At 45.4% G+C, this 24,965-nt stretch overlaps 1 protein-coding gene across 1 annotated transcript in view; it reads left to right on the top strand.

Moving 5' to 3' along the window:
* Positions 1–24,965, top strand: part of ADAMTS12 (ADAM metallopeptidase with thrombospondin type 1 motif 12) — a 284,339-nt gene that overhangs the window by 221,228 nt on the left and 38,146 nt on the right. Inside the window, exons 15-18 of the mRNA XM_008692662.2 lie at positions 7,967–8,211; positions 9,973–10,111; positions 15,206–15,332; positions 22,648–22,858. Of these exons, the coding sequence (XP_008690884.1) occupies positions 7,967–8,211; positions 9,973–10,111; positions 15,206–15,332; positions 22,648–22,858 (722 nt within the window). The remainder of the gene's footprint in view (positions 1–7,966; positions 8,212–9,972; positions 10,112–15,205; positions 15,333–22,647; positions 22,859–24,965) is intronic.

The following is a 24,965-nucleotide window of genomic DNA, read 5'->3' on the forward strand; positions in this document are numbered from 1 at the left end:
TGAGGAGAGAGGGGCAGTGTCTACACTGGAGTGTTACCCAGGGCGGGAAGTGACAAGGACTCCCAGATGCAGTGGGCCACCGTTTTCCTGGGTCCCGACAAAGCAATGCCTCTCTCTTGGACATGCTCACCAGCCAGGGTGAAGTTACTGGGTACTCCCTTGGGTATCAGGTGCATTGCTCAAATGCCCTGTTGGTCTCTAGGACACGTCACAGTGGGTGACCTGAATTTGTTTAATTTCATCCCAGGTTTTTGATCTTTGACTATTGAACTAATAAAGTTGAATTGTAAAGTGAAATGCTTCTCTTGCCCTTTAGAATTATCACCGAAGGACTATATTTTATGTCTGTCTATTTGATGGCTTTAGTATGTATGAAATGTATCCTTTGTATTATTTACTTGGTATGTGAGTGATAACCCAGTGTGTCTTAGGCTTATGCTCAAGCCTCCTGTGATTGCTAATATTTGTCCAATCTTATAAAGTTGCTATGTAAATATTTTCCTTTATTTAGATATGACCTCATTTACGTGGATTATGAAGTCACCCTTAAAATCATGTTTCTACATTTAATCTCAGCAATATTTGTTTATCTGTGGGGGTTCAGATCTTCGTCCTCAGATATGCTATGCTCCTAACATTATGGTAACTCCTTTAAAAAGCAGTGTTCATTCTTGAATCTCCACCACTTAACCTTTTAACTAAGCCCTTAGGAAAGTGGGCTTTAGTTCTGGATTCTTGACTCTACTCTGGTTTCTTGGGAGTGAGGAAAAGACCAGAAGCATCTTGAGTCTCCCTCCCACCTCTATCCCTGCTTAGAGACCTTGATGCCTCCGGCCACATGTCCAGCACTGAGCATTTGGCATCCCTCATGCCTTTGGTTTTCAGTTCTCCTTCTCTCATTTGCTTCCCAGAGGGCTTCTGATGGCTTTTGGCACCCAGAGTGAGGTGTCAACTTTAGACCGTGCATATTCTGAGAGAGCCTCGAATCCCTCTGGCACTGCTACTCCCAGCGCAGTGAGGAAGTCCAGCCAGATCTCACTCTGGACTCTGTTAACACCCAGCAGGGTCGTCTGTGTTCCTTATACCCACCAGGCTGATCCCATCTTTGCTGTGTGCCTAATAAAGCCAGATACACCATAAAGTGATTGGCTCGGGGGTTCACACTGTAACTTCATCTCCCTGGTCAAGGCACCGCATTTGCTTTCAAGAATTTGTGATGTGTGGGGAGCTCTGATGGAGGATTCTTCCAGAGCAAATATGTTTCTGCAGTCAGTTACATGGGGGCTGTAGCTGGAGATGACTTCGTTACCCCCACACTTACGTGTCAGATCTCCAGAGCCTTGTTATCACGGCCACGTCCTGGAGAGAAAGCCCAGTGTCTCCTTTCTGAGGGAAGTTAGCAACCATCAGACAACACCAGAAAAAAAACGAACCTGGGCGACAGGTACATCTAGCACTTGAGGCAAGATCATCTCTGTGACTAGGAAATGATGGAGACATGCAGTCAGTCACCTAGAAGAATCCAAACCTCTTTCAAACCTTGCATGGCCTAACTGATCCTGTGTCTGCTTGCGTTCTCCTTCCTTCCTACTTACTTTGGCTTGTGGCTTTCTTTTAACAGAGTGCTATGAAACAAAAGTATAAGTGGAGAAGTTTGCATTAGAGATGCACATGGTGGTCAGACCCAGCTTCTCCTCCTCTCCAACAGCTGCTCCCTTTGACAATGGAAGTGTGAAATATTAGCCAAGTCCTTTTTTCTTGGCTTTGTGTTGTTGTTTTTTGTTTGTTTGTTTGGTGAGTGCTCCTAAGAGAAAGGATGATGGATGATGTGGAATTAAAAGGAATTGGGAGGCAGTAGGCCAGGTGCTGATCTAGATAACCATTGACCATGGGGAGGTCATCCCATTGGACCTCCACTTCTGAGGCCCCTTTCCACCCTGTCTGGTATTTCTTATTTTCTCCCTGCCCTTAGCCCTAAGGCTGATCATTTGCTTGTTGATATCTAAGTGTCGAAGTTAGGCAGAGTCTCCAGGAGAAGGTGTCTTTATCCATGGCCTTCTTGGGCGGTCCCAGTAAGTCCCTGTCTGCCTCTGTGGAGAGGAAGTCATTTAGTAGATTTGAGCCGTGCGCTACATGGCAGCATATGCCTTTTAGTTCGTGTCACACTTGGGGAACATAAGGCCCACTTTCTTGTAGACCGTCCAGAATAGTTTCCATTTCCTCTTGTGGAGAAAGAAAAAAGAATTACCATGTTGGTATAGTGCCATGGTTACTGTGAATAGAAGTGTCTGGAATTAAAGAACTTAGGTCCAGAATACGGTGAACTGTGTACAGATATCATCACTCATTCATTTATTCATTCACTCTATTACTTGAGAAACACTGAGTACCTATTGTGTGCTTGGCATGGGGGATAGAAAGACGAATGAGACCATGACTCTTTCCACTGCCTCCCTGCCTTACGCCATCCAGGTAACAGGCCTGGGTCTCACTCTGCCACATGGCCCTTAGGCAGAACTTAAATGAGGAGCCGAGTTCAGAAGGAAGTTGGTAGAGCATTAAGCTCTGTTCCTCTAAGGGCACCCTGGGCTTGTTACCCAGAACCTTGACCTTTATGCCAGACTCTTGAAGCCTACTCTCTTTGGCCTAGAACGTTGACCCATTATCATCTAGCTCCTCAGCCTTGAGTTTTTGTTTTTGTTTTTGTTTTTCCTGTTGCCTAATTTTCTTGATTCTGTACGATTCACCTACCATGGTCTTAAATGTTAAAACTTGACAGTTTTTAGCCTCTTGCACTAAATCACTGACTTCTAAAACCACTTCTGGGCTTGCTTGGCATCTCTAGACTTGACTAATGCCAGACCCAGTGACCACTAAACCAGGTCCTGGTCTTGCTCACACCGGCTGCTTTCCTCTGTTGCTGGGAATAAGGGACCACATTCTCTGAGTGCCCTGGAACTCCCGTACAGGTAATTGTATCACTTAACTCACTGCCCAAACTGCCAGCCTCTATTCCTACTTCCTTTATTTAATATTAACTAGAATGTGCTCAGACTTTTACTTTAAAACCTTTTTATGGAACTAGAGCAGTCACCATACAAAATTCACCTTATTAAATATTATTACATATATTTGCATATCTGGTTAGTGGGTTTGATGCCCATCATGGAGTTATTGTAACTCTCTTGGCATAATATTTAAATTAATTCAATTTCCTCTGATACACATCACAATTTCATTTTCATGATTAAACGTGTCAAAAAAAATCTGCAGTCTAGAAAGCAGAGGAAGGGTACAGAAAGTTTCTTCTAGAAACACCTGCTGCCGGTATCCATATCTTTAGGAGATTCCTGGAATGTAGTGAAAGAAGCAACTGCCTGGGATTATGCTCGAACCTGACCACCGGGTACCGCCCCACTTCCCGAGGCTGTGTGTTTACTTCGTTCTTCTAGCTGCAGCTCCCTAGTCTCTGCCACTGATCTTCTCGGCTGGATTCAATTCACCTAGAGTTAGGAATTGACGCCAGTTTCCAGTTATGTTAAGATTGCTGTCTTAATCCCATAATGAGGCAGATTCTGGACTTTTTCTTGGGGCCTCTTAGTCTCTGTGACATGAGGAAGCTCATGAAGGAATGGAACCCATGGAGAACACCTCACAACACAGGGTGGGGGGCTGTGGCGGCAGTACACACAAGGTCGAGATACAAATCTGGGCAGTGAGAAGGAAGAGACACTTCTAGGAACAAATGACATGACTTCGTGACTCAAAGTTGCTTCTATGCTATACTGCAGGGTTCAGTTTGTTTGCTGTTGGCTGAAGAGAGAAGGGGGTTCGCTCTGATTTTAGGTGGGTGAATGACATGAGGAGGTCAGTGTCACAGAAGACTGGTTTGCCAACAACATCCATAACGGCCTGGGACAGGGGAGCCCCGTGCTAGGAGATGAGTCCACAGAGACAGGATGAGAATCTTATAAGAAAACATTTCAGAGAAAGCCCAAGGCAGAAGGTAATGCATAATAAGAAGAAGGGGCGTGGCTTCCTTGAATCCAGAATATCACCTTATTTGGAGCGTGTCCTAGATCATGTTTTCTAGGAAATCCCAGGCTGGAAGGAATAGGAAGGGAAGGAGAGGGACTGGATACTCCACTTGACACTTTTCATATGAAGAGAGCTCCGGGCTGCCACCCTTTGTCCCAGGTGCCTTTAGGGTCAGGAGGCCCCTGTCAACATCTCTTCCCTTTTCTATGTTTCCTTTCTCCTGGCCTCTAGCAAGAGGGTTTTGGTTGCTGATTGGGTGGGTCAAGGTTCTGGTGCCCTTACAGCCCGCTTTTTGAAATAATTGAAGCTAAAACTCTCAATCTAGGACAAGGCAGTTGGACTTCTCAAAAGATCTGCTGGACACATTTACGTGTACATAGTTCTTCCTCACTCTGATCTGGAAAAGGGTCAAATGGAAGGTTGTACCTGAACTTGACATTGACGTGTCATTGCTGTCAAGACAAGCATCAGGACATGGACTGGCCTTTCCCAGGAGCCTCCTCTCATTAAACCATGAGATTTGGGCCTGCAGTGAGGATTGTTTTGCTCACCGCAAACTGACAGCATAAATCTTTCTAAGAAGATGAGCTTTGAAAAGATGTCTGGGGTTAATAGTATGACCTCTTTATGAGCACATTTTTATTAGATGCGACAGCCTAGAAACCAAACCAAATATGCTACTGGGTAAGTCCTTTTTTGTGAATTACAAAGAACAGTTGGATAAGATGCACTTTAGCGCCAGTGATCTATCGTAGCTCTTACGATGATGGCTTCCGAAGTGAGGCCGGTCTTCTGTTTCATCACCAGAAGCCCTGAGTATTCCTTCAGCTCGAGGGGCTCAGGACTCGGTGATGGGATGTTTTCTGCAGGTGAGTCTCCATGGCCCCAGACTCCTTCTTTGAGGTCAAGATTACATTTTCTTACTTCCCCCAATTTTCCCAGTATTGCCCCCGTCTGGTGCAAATGACTAATGTTTTCTAGGGAAGGTGGGAGAGAAGCGATTTTCTGAATGAAAAATTCACCATTCTTAACACTTTGGAGATAATCTTACCAACCCTGAAAAGCTCCCTTTGACACAGAATCAATGTCTCAGAAACTTTCCATCCTTACTTTTTAATAGGATTCTCATTTCTATAAAGAAGACCCTTGAGGCTAAGATATTCAGGAGGATTTTTTAAAATCTCTTTCTACTAACCACATTTTTTATTAAAACTGCTATTTTAAGAGTTAGTTAGCAAACCCTGGATATAGGTATATGTACTTTCCACCTAGGTGTGTGATGTTCCTCTCGTGGGAACTCTGTTTTCTCATTTGGTAAGCAGGAAGGTTTGTAGCCAATCCTTTCCAATTAAATGTCCCTTAATAGCAGATTGGTTAAATAAATGGGTTTCTGTCATTTTTGTAGTTGCTGAAATGCTCAAAAAATATGGAAAGATATGTAAGGTATATTAAATTTAAAAAGCAATAGTTGGAATAGCTCATGTAATATGATCCCACTTGTTTAAGAAATTATATGTATATATGCTTATACATGCAGACAAAAGTTTTGGATGAGAATCCCATAAACTATTCACTGTAGTTGTCTTTGGAACACAGGACTGGGGATGAAGGAAAACTGAAATTTTTACTTTTCATTTTATACTCGTCTCGAGTGTGGGCTTTTTTGTCATGTGCAAAGGAGTCTGGTGGATATATTGTGGTTCTTTTGAACTCCATATCACCATAATTTTATTTTTTGGCTCCCCCTTGATATTCTTTTGCAAATATGTATTACAAATGTGCATTACTTTTGCTCATGGCTAAATGTTCTGTCTCAATTTACATCTTCTGTCTGTAAACTGTTCAGAAGCAGCACTTATAGTCACTGAAAGCTTTTATTCTAATTTGATGTACCTCCACTTTGAATTTGGCAGAATCTTCCATGATACACATTTCTAATTTTGGATTTTCTCTCTTAAGTGAAAGATAAAAAGCAAACTCTTTTGGATTTTTTCCCATCTGGTTCTCATTGTTTTTGGGGGGCTTGTTTTGTTGTTTGTCTGTAAACAAAGGAGATAAGGCGGTCGGCACAGTATTTGATGCCAGTTGATTTTCCTGCATGAGTTCTGCTATGAGAAGGCACTTGACATCCCAAGTCAGAAAGTGGCTGCAGGTTGCAACACTCCAAAGGCATTTCAGAAAACTGCATTAGCCTGAATTACACATGATAAATATTTTCCCTGAGCTAGTTATAAATTTGTAGTTTAGGGCACCTGGGTGGCACAGTTGGTTGAGTGTCTGACTCTTGATCTCAGCTCAGGTCATGATCTCAGGGTCGTGAGATCGAGCCCTGCACTGGGCTCCATGCTCAATATAGAATCCGCTGAAGATTCTCTCTCCCTCTCCCTCTCCCCCTCCCTGTTCATATTCTCCCTCGCTTGCTTTCTTTCTCTCAAATAAATAAATAAAATCTTTTTTTAAAAATTTGTAGTTTATATCAGCTATTTCAGGCAAGTCTTGTGAGTGCCAAATGGAATTTCATCAAATACTACAAGACCTGCATTTTGGTCTTGCTGGATGGGAGCTGCCAGTTTGAAAACTGGAGCTGAGGTTGTGGCCTGAGCTTCAGAGCAAATCGTACTTGCTGGCCAGCCCTAGGATTTGAGCTCCGAGGACCCCCCGTGACTGTAGTGTCTGAGGGAGGGGTAACAGTCAAGGTACTTCCAGGTAACAGAGACAAAGATTTGCTTATGGCTGAAAAGCCGAATGTCTCTCCAGTGCAAAATGACCAGGAAGATCAGGGTCTTAAAGCCAACATTTGTATGGAAAGCTTAAAAGAACAAAGAATGTTTTGCTTAGAAAAGAGAAAAATAATTGCATATTGGAGTTGTGAGGGATGTCGGACATCATCTCGTTGGAGCCCCTTCATTGTGCAGATGACATTCAAAGAAGTTAAATAAGTCAGTGAACACCATAGAGCTCATTCAAGGTGATGCAGAAACTAGGACTCACGTGTTCTGTCCCCCTGTCCCTGCACGCTCGCATGCCATCCCCCAAAGCCCATGTTCTTTCCATTCTGTCACATTTATGAGGTGATGGTTCTTAAGAAGCACAAATAGGACAAATGCATGAAGTGCTTGGCACGGAGTCTGCCAAAGGAAGGAAGCCATTATATGTTAATTCCTTTTGTCCCCAGCGTGTCTCCCGCCATGACAACCAGTAAATAAGGGTAGCGCTACAGCTAGAACCGATCATCATCATTAAATGGATGCCCTCTGTGCTTTTTCAGGAAAGTAGAATGCAAGCTCATATTTCAGCAAAACATTAAAAAATAAGAAAAAAACCTGTCTAATGAATAGAACAGTCCAGCAATATAAAAAGCTGTGCTCAGAGCTGAGTTTCTCATCACGAGCTATGTTCAAGAGCACCAGGTGGCAAATCAATCCAAGATTCCCTCAGGGATTCTCCTAATGAATTTAAGCTATGATTAGATTATTTCTAAGCGTCTATCTTTAATGGGCAGGCAGTGAGGACGAATGAGCAGAAGGGTGTATCCAGCGCAATGTTGAAGAAGATTCATCTGATAGCAACAAATGGGGGAGCAGAGATGCTAATGGGATGCTAGTTAGGGGCTGTACGTTTTTGAACTATCAACTTAAAATCACAGAAAAGTCAATCCTGGATCAACCACAAATGCTTCAGAGTCCAATCTGCATTTATTTCACCTCTTCTCACAAAACTATGTGCATCCTGAGTCACAGAGCTCCTGGGAATTCTGCTCCTGGCCAATCTCTTTACAATTCCCCATGACGAGTGCGTCTGCTCACCCCAGGGACCAGCCAGGAGGAAGGCAAGGGCACTACACAATGGCGATGGGCGATGGGTCAGAAAAAGGTAGTGTTCAGCTAAGCTAGAGGGCCTCTTTCACTATTGTGTCTTCTCTCCTTAGGTTATGTTGACATCGGCCTGATTCCAAAAGGAGCAAGGGACATACGAGTAATGGAGGTTGAAGGAGCTGGAAACTTTTTGGCCATCAGGAGTGAAGACCCCCAAAAATATTACCTCAATGGAGGATTCATTATCCAGTGGAATGGGAACTACAAGCTGGCGGGGACCATCTTCCAATATGACAGGAAAGGAGACCTGGAGAGACTGATGGCCACGGGTCCCACCAATGAGTCGGTGTGGATCCAGGTAATGCAGAAGCAGAGGCAACGGCCGATGTGTATATTCGTTAGGGCCTGTCTGATTTCCAAGGTGTTTGCTAGGGGGCACTAATTTAGGACACTTAAAACTTCTTCTAACAAGGAGCAGGGAGGAAAGCAAGATACTACATTGTGCTGTTAATCCTTTATTGCCTAGAAGTTGCTGAAATCCCAGTAATGAAGTGCTGGGGGCCCTGAAGTCATCTGTTGGGAGTTTTGAGTTCAGCTTCCTATGATTGACATAGGCTGTTTATTTGAGGGTGATTGTTTCTCAGGTGTAAAAAGGATGCTGTCAGTCGATGTCAGTCTGGCATGATTTTCCAGCAGTGGTGGTGGAGTGACATGGTTTTTTCATATGTTACCATGTGGTTCTTAGGCAGGAGGTTTGACCTTGTGAAACTCTTAGGGGAGGAGGGGGTTAGAATGTAGTATGTGCACCTTAAAGGCCCAATTGATCCATCTTTCATGTTGTCAAGGAACCATAGAGAAAGAGTGGAATCATTATACCAGTAGAGACAAGGCAGGCTGGGGATGACGATGGCCCAAAAGAGTCAGATCTAACCATATTCAGAAGTTAGAGGGAGACGATTCCAGAGCCAGAGATCAGAGCTCACAAAAGCCAGAGATCAAGCCTTGACAGCTGTGATTCTTCAACGTCTACAGACGTGACATCTACCTGCCCACGTGGTGAGGGGTTTATATATGGGAACCCCGATCCCGAGGAGCAACCAGCCCATCACCTCCAAGTTTAAGATGAATCCATTTTAAACATGTGGTCAGGGGCAGCTGGGTGGCTCAGTCAATTGAGTGTCTGACTCTTGGCTTCTGCTCAGGTCATGATCTCAGGGTCATGAGATCAGGTCTCATGTTGGGCTCTGTGCTCAGCATAGAGTCCGCTTGGGATTCTTTCTTTCTCCCTTTGCCCCTTGCCCCTCTCACATGCTCTTTCTGTCTCTCTCTCTCTCTCTCTCTTGAATAAATAAATAGATAAAATCTTTTTAAAAAATCAATAAACGTGTGATAAGTAGATTGCCTGCAGGAGAGGGAAGTGAGGGGAAGGCCCCAAGAGTGGTAAGCCTTGGCTAAAGCCCATGACCATTTCTACCCCAGAACACTATGCTTTAAAGGAACTAACCAGCCTGAGAGCTAGAGGAGAGTATCATAAAACAACAGCAACAACAGTCATAAATGTCAGTGTTTATAGATTGTGAACTATGTGCCAGGCACTATTCTATTCATAGCAAACCCTGCATGTTTATTAACTTACTGAACTCCCACAACACCTCTATTTGTCATGCTGTTACTATCCTCACTCTGTAAATGAGGAAACAAAGGTGCAAAAAGATTAACTTACCTGTAATAACCAAGTTAGCAAGTTCACAAGAGCACAAGGAGACCCACCAGTCTGTTGTTGGAAGAGACACCCTCCCATTCCCTCAGAGCAGTTTCCGTACGATGAGACCTCTGTGGGATTTCAGTCAAGAAATCATTGAATGGAGATGAGGTAGAGACAGGTAAAGACACAGATATAGATAGATACAGATACAGATACAGATACAGATACAGATACAGATACAGATCGATGTATCAGTGGACGTAGAGGCAGAGGTGGCAATGTGTTCATTTACTGGCATTTGCTCCAGTGCGTGCCTTCGTGACTCAGAGAAAGGGCGCTCTGTAGTGTTGTCACAGAGCACAGTTCTGTGGTATCAAGTCATGACAGCGACGTCACCCCTCTTTTGCCTTTTAGCTTCTGTTCCAGGTGACTAACCCTGGCATCAAGTACGAGTACACAATCCGGAAAGACGGCCTTGACAATGACGTGGAAAAACTGGGGTACTTCTGGCAGTATGGCCGCTGGACCGAGTGCAGTGTAACATGTGGGACAGGTGAGCCACAGCTGCCGCGTCTGTGAATCCGTGTCCGCTTCACAAGGGGCCGTGGAGGCGACCTGAGCCAGTGGTTCCTACTCTGTGCGCAGAGGTCTGTGGGCTTCCACAAACATGGCCGGGGCCTCCATGGGAGCGAATATGCTGCTCATGGTCTACAGAGAGGGGCAGCTCTCCCTTTATACTGTCCCTCATGAAAGGTTTTGTTTGAAAAAGTGTTACATGTCTTGTTTTGTTTTGTTTTCAGCTTTATTGAGCTATAACCGACACATAACACTGTGTAAGTTTTGGGTGTACAACTGACCATTTGGTACACGTGTATTGTGAAATGTTTACCACAATAAGATCAGCCAACACACCCATCACGCCACATAGTTACCTTTTTGAGTGTGCTGAGAACACTCATTTAAGATCTGCTCTCTTAGCAACTTTCAAGTATACAACGTAGTATTTCATGTGTTTTAAAAGCAAAACAGAAACACTTAAAAGCCTGGCTTGAGGACCTGACTTCTACAAAAGTCAAACAACCCACCCAGAGCAGACTGCAAACAAGGCCAAATCCAAACCCTTACAAGCTCTCCTGATTCCCACCTGTTGTTCTTTTTCCTGTCTCCAGTTTACCAAGTATTTGTATCTATGAGGAGAGTAGTTTTCGCTCATGAAATCGAGCACTGGAGAGATTCCTTGCTGTTAAGTATGCCAGGATGGAATAAGTTCTTTTTTTTTTTTAAGATTTATTTATTAGAGAGAGAGAGGGAGGAGGGGCAGAGGGAGAGGGAGGGAGAGAATCTTAAGCAGGCTCCCCACTGAGCATGGAGCCCAATATGGGGCTTGATCTCACAACCCTGAGGTTACGACCTGAGCTGAATCAAGAGCTGGATGCTTAACCGACTGAGCCACCCAGGCGCCCAGGATGGACTAAGTTCTGCTACAGTAACAAAGAAATCAAAATCTCAGGAATTGAACACAATGTATGTTTATTTCTAACCCATTCTAAGTCTGATGCAGGTTGGGTGGCCCAGCTTTGTCTTGGAGCTAAGACATCTGAAAGTTGTGGCTCTCAGTGTGCCCCACAGGAGAAGAAAGAATTGGAAGAGGCAGACTGGTTTTTGTTTTGTTTTGTTTTGTTTTTAAGATTTTGTTTATTTACTTGAGAGAGAGCAAGAGAGAGACGGAGCACGAGCAGGGAGAGAGGGCAGAGAGAGAGGGAGAAGCAGGCTCCCTACTGAGCAGGGAGCCTGATGCAGGACTCGATCCCAGGATCCCGGGATCATGACCTGAGCCGAAGGCAGACGCTTAACCAACTGAGCCACCCAGGCACCCCAGACTGGCTCTTATTAGGGGCTTTGGCCTGGTGGTAACACAGATCATTTCTGCTCACCTTTCGTTGGTTGGCCTTAGTCCTCTGGGTACAGTTGACTGCAGAGAGAAGCCAGACACTGTGGACAAGCACAGGGACATCTGTGCGGCACTGGCTCTCTCTGCTGCAGGCTAGATGAAATTCTCTGAGGCCTGGGAGGGCAGGGTGCGGGCCTGTCAGGTACTTGGGGCTCTTTACTCGTTTGAGGGGCTTTAATAGTAGTACCAGATGAAAAGCCCTCTGCCTCTGTCTTGCCTTTCGGATTGTGTCCAAGTCTGTTCTGGAACTTTCTGCCTTGAGCCTGTCACTACTGCCTATAAACTAGGGCCACACCAGGGTAAGGTGTCCGATTCAGCGATGGAGCCAAGGGAGTGAAAGTAAAGGGGTGAATGGTTCAGAAGAACCCAGTCTACTCCCCCATGGGCTTCTCTCTCACATCCTGCGTCTCTGCACCACTCATCCACCTGCCCCCACCCCGCCCCCACCCCCTCTCCCTGCGCCAGAAAGTAGTCCTGGAAGGAGATCCAGCAATGGGCATGGAGTCACGCACCATGAAGCTAATAAACGACGCTTGTATTACCAACTTCCTTCTTTCCCTCCTTCGGTACGGAAACCAAGGGTCGCCTTTTAGAAATCCCAGGGGTCATGTTCATCTCAAAAGGTGTGATGTTTTGAAAATTCTAAACCTCTGGAGATCCATTAGGGACAAAGGTGGGATGTGTGGCAGCAGCTGGCAGTGGGGCTAATGTCAGTGGTGGGGTTAGTGTCGGTGGTGTTACCACGGCTGCGGCTAGCATTTCCAGATGTCCTGCCCCGGGGGGCTGGGCTGGCCAAGGAGCTCAAGCAATTTAAGCAGAAAATCAGTTCCATGAAAAATATTTCCCTGAGGAGCAGTTGCGAGGAAAATGAGATCGTGGGGACTGTAGTCACAAATACTTTTTCCAGTTCTTACTTCTTTCAGCGAAGTACAGGTGTAAGCTGGAAGGTTCAGTTGTTTGTCCTGGGACACCAAGAGGGAAAACTCAGCCAGTCCAGACTGTGCAGGGGTCCTCCACAAAACAGGAGAACACCCGCCCCCCCCTTTTCTGTTTCAGCGTGGAGTGAATTCTTTGCATGACACAGGCAATATTTCAGAGCATAGGAATACAAGGTAAATGGTTGATTTGTGCAGTCATCGGAAAGCAGGCTCCTCTTAGCTGGGAAATGAAACGTCCTTACCAAATGTGAATCAGGGATTTGGTTTTGATATAGTCTGATCCTCAGCCCGCTTGGGCAAATGTCATCCTGGTTATTAAACCTTAACAGGAAATACCAGGGAGCTGTCACAGTGTCCGTTTGCTCACCCTAATCTCAGTCGCACTGCCTGTTTGAGTGACAGTGAGCTCTCTTACTCTGGTGGAGAAGAAAGACAACATTTTTACTTTCATGCTGTCAGACACGGAGGGTGAAATGCTAATATTCCCCTAGGACACACGTTGCTAAATATAAAGATGGAAGACGGCCTGAAACTCCGAATCAGTCAACGATGTCGTTTATTTTCTTTGAGTGAAAACTTTCTATATTTTAAAAGTAAGTTAAATACATTTCTGGAAAATTAAAAATAGAAAAAATCACCCCCCTGACACATGCATTTTTGTATTTTACTTTGTTGCCTTTCAATATCCTTTTTTCTAGTCATAGATGTATCTAGTTGTGTGTCTATGGAAGTATTTATGCACATACACACGTGCCTTTGCTTAATGTCGTAACATGGGTACCTTCCCAAGTGCTACTCAGTCTTCAGAGCTATCATTTTTATGGATGTGTTCTAGTTCCCTGGCAAGGCAAAGCAAAATGTCTTTAGCCAATTCCATGTAAAGAATGATTTCATTAGTGTTAATTTGTAGCTGGAATTTCTAGGTTCAAAGAGTGTAAATATGATGGGAATGTTAAGAAACTTATTACCAAATTGATCCCCATAGTAAAAGAGTTACAAACAGTAGCAATCACTTTGTTTTGTTTTGCTTTTATTGTTACTGTATTATTTTAGCCTTACACTCTGTCACTGGGAAGCATTGCGAATGTCCTAGGAAAATGGAGAACGTAACAACAAACTTTTGCAGCCACTCAGCTTTCTCAGATCTTACCATTATTCATGCTTATTTCAGTCTTCATGTTGAAAGAAAAGAAATTGCACAAATATACTTGAAGAGCACCTCCCTGACTCTACTCCCCTTCCTTTTTCCCCAGAGATAACTAGGGTCATGAAACCAGTATTTATTATTTTCACACATGTTGTTAAATACTTTTATTATACATGTGAATAGCCATATATGTTAAAAAATATTGTTTCTCAGGCATTTAAGCTTTCTATAAATAGTTTCACACTCTATGTATCATTCGTTGTCTTGCTGGTTTTACTCAGTACTCTGCTTTTGAGATAAATCCACACTAACGAAAGTAGCTCTGGTACACGCACTCGAAGGGCTACGTGCTAGTCCACTGGGCGAATTTGCAATTATTTATACATTCCGCTATTTTGCAGTTATAAACATTTTTGTAATGCTATAATGAACACCTTTCCTCAATATTAGGAAAGCTCAAAATAACTGTGTACATTTGAGATGGGTGCACATATCCTTGATAAACCATGAGAATCACAGGGCACCTAGGTGGCTCAGTTAAGCATCTGCCTTTGGCTCAGGTCATGATCCCAGGGTCCTGGGATCGAGCCCTGCATCAGGCTCCCTCCTCAGCGGGGAGTCTGCTTCTCCCTCTCCCTCTGCCGCTGCCCCTACTTGTGCTCTCTCGCTCTAGCTCTGCCTCTCCATCCATTGACACTCTGGCCACTCCTCTAACCTCTCTTGGTAACGATGTCTTAGCAGAATCTGTGGTCCCTTTTCTTTGTCAACCTGTGTGCCTTCACTGTGCCTTCATTTCTTCATCTTGCACGTGCCAATAATGGCAGTGTTGACCTCATTGGATTGTTGTGAGGTTTGGGTTACTATATATCAAAATAGATAATAAGGAACACACATTTTTATATATTTCTATATGTCTATTTGTATTTGTTTATTTGTACAGACACACATACAGCTTCGAACAGTGCCTGGGACAAGGCAAGCACTGTGTGTGTTCGTTATTACGATTCGTCCGAAGTTAAACCCAGCTTCCAGATGCTCTTGGTTTGCCTCTGCAACCTGCCCTCCCCCTGTGCTCCCCTTACTCACATTACTGACCCGGTCTCGGGGGCAGTGGTATTATCATTCCCTGCTAGCAAATTCTCTAGTTTGGAAACATAGCCTCTCAAACTTTTTAACGTTCTTTTGAATTTTATTCCTGTCTTTCAGAGTTTACTAATATAAAGGTCCTTACCTTCTCTGTCCCTTTATTAAACCAATAGCAATTGTGTTATGACACCTGCTTTCATTATTTAAAAGTCACTTTGTTTTCTATTTGGCATATATGCATTCGACTTGTCTCCACAGCTAGATTATAATTTATATATTAGATTATGCATTAACCTACCTATATTATCTTCCTTTTCAAGCACGATCTTTCCCCCCCACTGCCAGCTGCAGCACAGGCGGATTAGAGACCCCATTCCTCATTCACACTTGAGAAACCAGACACCCTACGGACAACTTTCCCATCAGCCGTAAGCAGGATTGCTTGATGTGACTAGGGGCCTGACCTGACACTAAGCCTGTGGGCTCAGGATTTAATATGTGCGACCCCTTCTGCCCGAACCCCAGGTATTCGCCGCCAGACTGCCCATTGTGTGAAGAAGGGCCACGGGACCGTGAAAGCTACGTTTTGTGACCCAGAAACACAGCCCAATGGGAGACAGAAGAAGTGCCATGAAAAGGACTGTCCACCCAGGTAAGCACTGATGAGAATTAGAGCTCTGTGTGTCTGCTTAGAATGATGTCTGATTGGGGCGCCTGGGGGGCTCAGTCAGTTGAGCATCCAACTCTTGATTTTGGCTCAGGTCATGATCTCAGGGTCGTGAGATCGAGCTCCATGTTGGGGTCTGCACTGGGCATGGGGCCTGCTGAATATTCTCTCTCTCCCTCTCACCCTGCCCCTCCCTGCTCACGCTCTCCCTCTCTCTCTCTTAAAAAAAAAAAAAAGAGTTTATCTGATTTAATAGTAATGCAATGCTCAGTGATAAAGGAGGCTCGTGAGGCTTTGTTATTAGAATAAGTACAGGAAAACTCTTACAGCTTTCTGTGGCTGTGCGGTTGGAGCCCGTGGCAAGCTGTGCTGTGAGTGAGGACATCTTCTCCCCATAGAGCAGTATTTCTTACAAACCTGGTGTGTCCTGTTTGTTTCTTTGGTAAGACTAAGTCTCAGAGCGTTGTGGAAGAGAATGCGATATGGATCCTCCAGAAGTTCTCCAGCTATCGGGTGCAGCTTTTCCAGGAGTACCGTGCCAGGCAGCGGTCGTGCTCCCTTCAGATCACATGCCCATCTGCACGTAGGCAGCGGGCAAGAGTGGTCTTCCAGGGCAGGCTTTCCCAGCGTCAGCACTGTTGACAATCGGAGCAGATAACTCTTGATTGTGGGGCTGTCCTGTGTATAGTAGGGGGTTTTAGCAGCATCCCTGGCCTGTATCTGCTTAGATGTTAGTAGCAACATCCCCTTTTCCTCTGGGTTGTCACAACCAAAATATCTTCAGTCATTGCCAAGTGTCTCATAGAGGGCAAAAGCACCCTTGGTTGAGGAGCAGCGTTGCAGAGCTATTCGCTTGCTGCTCGCCATATTGGTTCTAGATACTGGACTCCTAGAAGGTGGCTGGAATGTTATTATTAGGGGTGTATGTTAGAGAGAGAGAAAAGGACAAACCAAGAAGCAGACGGAGGAGGAGGAGGGAGAGAGGAAGAGAGAGGGGAGGGAGAGAGAGAAGGAAGGAAGGGAAGGGAGAAAGAACTAATTCGGAAGAGTGTCTTCATTCTCCAGAGACCTTAGGCAGGGCTGCACTTAGTTGTGGTGTCCACCAGGCATTCATTCCAGTCCTAAGAAGACGCACTAAAAGGAGTTTAGTTAAACAGGAGGGGATTCATTGGGATTATAAATCAAACAAGTGGGGCGCCTGCGGGACTTACGCAGTTAGGCATCCAGCTCTTGATTTCGGCTCAGGTCATGATCTCAGGGTCCTGAGACGAAGCCCTGCCCTGGGCTCTGAGCTGGGCATGGGGCCTGCTTGAGATTCTCCCTCTCCCTCTCCCTCTGCCCCTCCCCTGCCTCACTCTCATGCACACGCGCTCTCTCTCTCTTAAAAAAAATAATAATAATTAAAAAAATAAATAAACAAGTGACGAGCTGACCTCTGAACAAGAGCCAGAGGAATGTGGTAGATCTGGAAGAATTGGTGAAAGGAAGAGCGCAGGCAAGCCAGTGAAGGCAGGCGGTGTTGATCTCTGGCAGGGCAGGCAGGCTGGGCCCAGCAGCTGGAGTCCGAAGGTTTACTCTGTGCCAGCTCTGTGGTTTCTAGAAGGGAAGGAGTGGGCCGTGAGAGGGGAGCCAGACCTGCCCTGCCTCACCTCCGCGTGGGCACCCTGGCTGGCTGCAGCTCTTGCCGGCACCAGGCTTTGTGTGAAGCCGCCCTGTCTATCATTTCTCCTCCGGGAGGAGCGAGCCAGGAACTGAGGCACGTTTCTTGGGGCTGCTCACTAGCCCACTGCTCTGCGGGCCCGCATGCTTCCTCATGCTCCCTTCTCCCTCGAGGTTCATGACTCTCTACCAGAAAATTCCTGTTGTGCTGCTGGGACACACGAGCCTGGGGGGTCTCGCCTCGCTTTTCTAAGCCACTCTCGCTGATGGGTTAGATACCCTCTTAAAACCACAGCTGTTTATTTCCTGGCTCTAATTTTGTCCCTGGCATTCATGTTCTCATTTTCGTTGTATTACATAGTCTCCCTCGGCCTGACTGTTGCCAGCAAATATTTATTAAGCTTCTGTTATTTCCCACAAGAGACACAGTGGTGATTACAGCTGTTTAACCGTTACCTTTTATCGAGCGCTGAGATACAGTGATACGATAAAGGCTGTATATGTGGTCTCTGTCCCTAACTTGGAGGTGCTGGGGGGGCGCTGTGCCCCAAGAGGGTGTAGAAGCCCTCCACCTTTGCCCGGGACCCTGCCCTGTGCCTCTCTTCCATCCACCTGTTCCGGACTTGTATCTTTTTATCATAAACCGGTCATCTAGTAAGTAAAATGTTTTCTTGAGTTCTGTGAGCCCCTCTAGCAAATGATTGAACCCTCGGCAGGGGTTGTGGGCACCCCTGATTCGTAGCCAGCTGGTGAGCAGCACAGGTGATGGCCTGGATGTGAAGAGCAGGGGTGGGACAATGTTGTGGGGCTGAGCCCTTACCCTGCCCGGTCTGCACGAACCCCAGGCAGTGAGGGTCGGAAATGCTTGGTGGAGAAAACCCACACATTGGTTGAAACAGAAGTAATGTGAAAGGAGAGTAGAAGAAAACAGTGCATTTTTGCTTTTTTTTTTTTTTTTTAAGAGAGAGCAGTTGGGAGTCAGGCCAGAGGGAGAAGGAGAGAGAGAATCTTAAGTAGGCTCCATGCCCAGCACAGAGCCCGATGCAGGGCTCAGTCTCACAACCCTGAGATCATGACCTGAGCAGAAATCAAGAGTCAGATGTGTAACTGAATGAGCCACCGAGGCACCCCAAAAACAGTGGGGTTTTTAAGCACTCCTTCACTTCTGATGATGTTTTTGAAATACCTTATATGTTCTCTTTATCGTTCTCAACTACTCAGAAAAATAACTATTATTATGTCAATTTTATGGAGGAAGAAATTTTCTTTACTTCACTCAGTATCATGCAGCTGGTAGACAGCCGAGGTTCGAACCCCAGGCTGTCTAGCTTTAAGCGTGGGGTCTCCATTCCATACCCCCAAAGACAGGCCCGTACCTCTCCCCCATCCAGGCTGTGTCTAAAGCAAAGCAGGCACTGTGCTCGGTGTGGTGGGCCCCGAAACTTCCTGATGCAGACACTGACCTGCTGAGGCCAAGGTAGACGTGGGCTATGTACATGAAAACAACACAGTCCAAGAAGATTCCAGTATCTCTCTGGTTTTAGAACAGACATCGATCTGTTGCTGACATGTTCTTATTTACCTGTAGCCAAAAACTTGGCCTCACTCTCTTCAGAATTCAGCTTCCCTAAGGGTGGTTATCTTACCTGCATCCACACTCCAACTGCCAGAATTTCTAGTTGGAGGTTCCTTTACAGTGAGGTACTACCGGTGTGGGAGGGAGAAGGATGTTGGGGCAAGAGTCCAGAGGCTGAAGGACTCCTCAGGAGGAGCTGAACTGAGGGGGAGGCCCGTGGACACAGAAGAGGAGACTTGATGAAGGAATTCTTATGTGATACTAGCTGAGCTCGGTGGACTGGAAGCTGACCCTCAGTGTGGTCGTGGGACAGGCTGGAAGGACATCTCCATCTGGATCCCTGCAGCCTGCAAATGTTACCTGATTGGGAAAAAGGGTCTTTGCAGATGTTATTAAAGGGTCTTGAAATGGGGGAAATTATCAGCAGTTATCCCCTTGGGCCCCAAATGTCATTGCAAGGGTCCTCATAAGAAAGAGGCAGATGGAAGTTACACACACACACACACACACACACACACACACACAGAGGCTGATATGAAGACAGAATAGACAGATTTGCAGACACTAGCCTTAAAGACTGGCGGGATGGTCCACAAGCCAAGGAATGCTGGCACCCCCACAAACTGAAAGAGGCCAAGAACAGATCTTCTGTAGAGCCTCTGGGGGGAGCGTAGCCCTGCTGGCACCTTGATTTCATCCCGGTAACACTGACTTAGAGCTATAAGAGACCAGATTTGGCTTCTAGAACTATAAGAGGCCAGATTTTGTGTTGTTTTAAGCCACCAGGTTTGTGGTAATTTGTCGCAGCAGCCATAGGAAGCTAACGCAGGCAGCTTAACGCAAGCGAAGAGAAGAGGAGAGATCCCCAACCCCGTGACAGACACTCCAGAGCTTGGAATACCATGGGATCGGGGCTTCTTGGAAAGTGTGTCGAAGGATTTTATGGACTAGCACAAATAGGTGACTTCCTAAGGAACTTTGCAGCCAGGCAGCCTCTATCAAATGCATCTTCACGGGCAAGGTCAGCTTTCAGGGCGAGACCCGCAGCCAGGCATGGGATCCCTTAGCCCAAGCCCTTCCTCCTGGCCACTGTCCCCATGGTCCTTGCCCTCCTTGGGCCTTTGTAGTTAGTTGACATGTCTTCATCTCTTCTTTCTAAAAGCACCCTTGTTAGAACAAGGCGAGTGATACCTTTAACCCCTGGAAGGCTTCTTACGCTGAGTGCAGGCATACGGCTTGTTGATTCAGAGCAGAATTCTGAAACGGACCAGTGATGCAGCCCCCTCTCCCACAGTACATGATCAGTAACGAGGCCCCGGAGGTTAGACAGGAAGTGCTGGGTCTCGGGCGGACCCCAGCAGTCCCGGCCAGCACAGGGGTGCCTGCCAATGCCCACGTGTTCTCGGTGGGCTGAGCATCAATTTTGCTGCTGCAGTTTCTGCCATCCTGCATCATCACGCTTCAGGGGAGGAAGACAGCCCGTTGTGTTCCCCAACTTCTGCTCTTATATTGGAAACATAATTTCCTGCAATTCCCTCCAAGCTATTTGAAGATTATATTTAAGGAGAGGGAAGCATAAGCAATTGAACAAATCTTTTTAAATTGTTGTTATTTGGTAGCATTTTTTTGCTTCTCAAAGCCTCCCACTGTGTTGTTATAGTGAGAATCGTTGATAGAATTTTTTTTAAAAGATCTTATTTACTCACTTGAGAGAGAGAGAGAGCAGGAGCACGGGGAGGGGCGGTGGGAGAGGGAGAAGCAGACTCCCCACTGAGCAGGGAGCCAGACATGGGGTTCCATCCCAGGACCCCAGGGTCATGACCTGAGCCGAAATCAGACACTTAACGGACTGAGCCACCTGGGTGCCCAGCATAGGACTTTTACATTGTAACTGGGAGGGTGAGATGGACTCCTGTAGGGGGTCTACGAAACAATACATGATCAGTTACCCAGTTGTGTGGTGAGTGTCTTGAGCATTCTGGTAAGGTAAAGATCAATAGCAAAAACAGAACAAATCAGGGAAGGTTGTCAATTCTGTGCTGATTGAGCCAGGGAGGTTGTCTTGTTGGGGTGAATAAATGGGCTGGGCTTTTGTCCTGCTGAGTTCTTTGCATTACATTGCCCTTCTCACCAGTCAATCCCTCAGGGCGTTTCAACAGCCTTCTGTCACAAATCTCCTATAAATATAAAAACACAATTCTATTACGCATCTCCTAGAAAGCTGGATTATGGCAGATATCAAAAAATGAAATGGACAAGAGAAAACAACTTGACAGTATTTCCTGAGCCCTGGGCCTGGAAGACCTTTGCTGGGAGATATTTAAAAAGGGGGGGGGGTGCTGTTTTCACTTTAAACTAGTGAGGAACAGATACAAAATGTCCCTGGGGGACTGTGGAGAAGATAACAGAAAGAGAAAATAAGGAGGTTCATTATCACTTTGTGGTGACACAGAGCTGAAAGCCCAGCAAGTAATTCGATAAATTATACTTTTTTTGTCCACTCAGATTATTAAAACCCTTCCAGAATGACATTTTATATATTCAGTAACATGTCTGGCTTCTTCCAGACAGGTCAGAAGTGGGGTGAAGTAACTAGATTAATAATTACCGAAGTGGGAGTTCGGTTGGTTTCACATCACGTGGTTTCCAATATTAGCTCTTTATCCACACAAGATAGCCAGATGATAAACACTAAGGAATAAGGGAGTAACCTCATTTGTTATTATTACTTAATAAATAAATGAGTAACTCATCTTAATTACTTAATTATAGATGTTAAACACTAATGAATAAATGAGTAATCCTTATACCTTAAAAATAACTTATTAAAGAATATAACAGAATCAAGGAATAGTTTTCTTCAAATATTTTTAGCCTGAGAATAAAAGTGTGAGAATCAAAAGAAGTTTCATCCAAATAAATACAATGCTTACTGAATATAAATCATAGTACAAACTTTTGTCTTCTTCAAAATTCCATACTATCTCAAGGACAGTTAAATTCAGGAGTGAACGACTTCACATGCTGTACTATTTTCCTATGAAAAACAGAAGCATTCCATTTTATTACTGCACGGAGAGCCAAAGAAGTGGGCCGTACTTTCCAATGGTGAACCCAAAACACACACGGGATCAAGACACTTGTTTTCTCTTCTGTGCTGGGGAAGATTTACACAATGATGAGACGGGGAAACAGAGAGGGCTCCCCGCCATTTTCAAAACCTATTTCTACGTAGCCACAAGGTCTACCTCCTAGAATCTGGAGTAAATCATCCACAATAAGGGGATAGAGAAAGAGCTCACATTCCTGTTTTTCTACAGTGAATCCTGAGTATTCATTTAGCAAACTGTGTCAACACTTTGACTTGTCAAGAATAGCTGACAAGTAAGAAATTATTTTGTTTCTTCTTCTTTTCCTGCTTTCTTATCAAAGGCACCAGTGAGACTAGTGTAGGTAGCCTGGAGGAGGTGGGGACGATGAAGGCGGTGCGTCCGACTGACCGGCTCCTAAATAATTGAAAGTCAGCAATTATTTCAGTACCCGCTTCACAGCAGAACATAAAAACATTCGATTAGGAGCCAGGGGACCTAAATTCTATTAGATTCTTTTACTCGGTAGCAACAGTCAAAATAACAACAAATAATTTCAGCTGATCAAGTTCTATCATGTCAGGCTCTGTACTGTGCGCTACGTATAGATCTGGTATTTGTTTAATCTACAGCACTTGTATAAAGTCTGTATTGTTATACCCATTTAACAGATGAAGAAAGTAAGGCTTAAACTTGTTTGATGTTGTACAACAGAAAACCAGGCTTCTTGACCGTAAAGAGAGAGGGCATTTTTTTTTTCCCATTCAGAGACATTCTTAGGTAGCGTCTGGTTCTGCCAGGTGCTCTGCTGGACTCGAGCCGTGAGGGGACAGGCCAGCTGTGGCTCTACTCTAGGAGGCTGGAGCATCTCCGAGGACCACCCAGCTCTGCGACCCACACTTCCGCTCCTGGTCCCTCTTCCCCATGGCTGAACTGAATGTAGGTATATACTTACGGTGTCCACGTGTGTCTGCAGGTGGTGGGCTGGGGAGTGGGAAGCGTGCTCAGCAACGTGTGGCCCCCACGGGGAGAAGAAGCGGACGGTGTTGTGCATCCAGACCATGGGCTCTGATGAGCAGGCTGTCCCGGCGAGAGACTGCCAGCACCTGCTCAAGCCCAAGACCCTCACTTCCTGCAACAGAGACATCTTGTGTCCGTCAGACTGGACCGTGGGCAACTGGAGTGAGGTGAGCGGTGCCGCTTCCCCCCCCTGCCTCTTCACTAACCAACCCGGAGCGGCTCTAGAGAAAATTGCACGGTGGCTGGTGCGTATCACCTGTGGCCTGTGGCCTGCGTCTTGCACCGCCTTGTAGCCTATCTTGCTTATTTTCTGTTCTTACAGGATTTTCTTCTCACTCGTCCAGGAGTCAGACGCCTGCCAGCGAGGAGCTGGATCCCACTCGCACAGGCTCACAACAGCTAACTGGTACATTGTCAGGATTTTTGCTGTCCCGTTGTTAAACCATTGGTAGCAAATCAGGGCTCTCCCACCCGCCCCCAAGAGCTAGTCTGTTAAACACTTACATTTCTGTTTCCCTGAAACTGCTGGCGTTAACTAAAACCAGAGGAGTGTTGCTCTGAGAGTAGAATGATAGGCAGTGTACTTCACACTTGACGATGCCCCTCCAATCGTCTGTCTGTTCAGCATGGGTCAAGGCCAGACCTGACCGAGGTTTAGAACATGTACTATTATTAGCCACATACATTGAAATAAGTGTTGTTGCATTTTCCCAAAATTAATCTGATCGAATCCTCTAAGTATGCTTTTTCTAAGTAGAAGGTCACAAAAAACTCCCAGACTTCATTATTCTTTAGGTCACCATGGAACCTGGTCCTGTCATGCCTGGTGCTCCCAGAGTCCGTAGTGGAAGTGGAGCCCTTTTTTCTCCAATGCCCTGGAGAGGGGCCTTGCTCTGCTTTCCTGTGCACATTGCGTTCAATGACCTCAGGAATGACCCAAAAGAAAAAACCACATAATTTTTTAAACTAACAGTCCAGACTTTATGGATGGATGCTGACTTCTTCCAAGTTTCCTTGGAAAGCCCTGTCCTTTTCATTAATAAGGCGACCACTGACCAGAATATCATAGGAAGTCCTCTTAGGACTCACCTTCAGACAAATGGAAAATATTTGATTCAGGAGAATGCAGTAAGGACTATCTGTACTAATAAAGGTACTCCGAAGTATTATGTAAAGAAGAATTTGAAAATTTGTCCCAGCAAAGGTGCCGTGTCTGAAGCTCTTTGAAAGCAGAAAACATTATTTGAATACAGGTGCTGTGAAAACCTTATTTCTGGAACTTTATTTCTTTAGCTCACAGTCACAGTTTAGGTTTATTTAGCTTCTAAATCTGTGCAGAATGCTCTCTTGGGCATCGGGGGGAAAATAAAAAGAAAATGGCGAGTATGGTTCCTGTGTTGTAAGAACTTCCTATCAAATGGTAGAGATGGGACCAAAAAATGAAAGGAGGGAAGGAAGGAAGGAAGGAAGGAAGGAAGGAAGGAAGGAAGGAAGAAAAGAAAGAAAGAAAGAAAGAAAGAAAGAAAGAAAGAAAGAAAGAAAGAGAAAAAGAAAGAAAAGAAAGACAGATACATGCAAAGAACACATACCTCAAACTGATAGTGTATTACAAATCTGTGTACATGTCAGCAGCGGGGCTGATCCTGGGAGGGGACAGCAGAGCCTGTGGCTGGCCTGGCTTATTAGGCCCCAGCCAGCCTGGATCGCTGTAAACTACAGTGTCGTCAAAATAAGGCAGGCCGAGGCAGCGTGACTGGTCCATTACATCTGTTTACCAGGAATGTGTGGGCTGCATCTGAAGCAGTCCATAATTCTTGTCGAGTGGAATTTACTAATTGCCAGATTCTTCATGCTTTTTTAAAGGACTACAATTACATATTTGGCTGAGAAGTGCTTCTTACCGTGCTCACGTTTATGGGGAACAAAATGATGTGCCTTAACTGGAGAACAAGGGACCAAAAGGTTGGCACACTGTGACAAGGACTCGTGTCTGTGGTCCCAAATACAGGCCATCGCATAGGGTATTGTGAGCAGACATGGGATTCAGTTTCTGGCTTCCGCTGGATGGAGTTGAGCAGAAAGGCTGAGCCCCGGCCTTCATTTAGCGGATGTTGTCATGAAAGGTGCTTTTAGTTAAATCAGCATTGAAATATTCATCCCGTGGGTCTCCCTCTCTTCCCTCTGCTATCTTGCTAGTGTCTGTACACGTGAGCCTCTAATAAGCTTTGCTGGAATATGAGGAAATGTCTTTGACATTCTAACTAGGCCCAGATA

The sequence above is a fragment of the Ursus maritimus genome, unplaced genomic scaffold, assembly GCF_017311325.1.
Source record: "Ursus maritimus isolate PB19 unplaced genomic scaffold, ASM1731132v1 scaffold_15, whole genome shotgun sequence".
NCBI classification, from domain to species: Eukaryota; Metazoa; Chordata; class Mammalia; order Carnivora; family Ursidae; genus Ursus; species Ursus maritimus.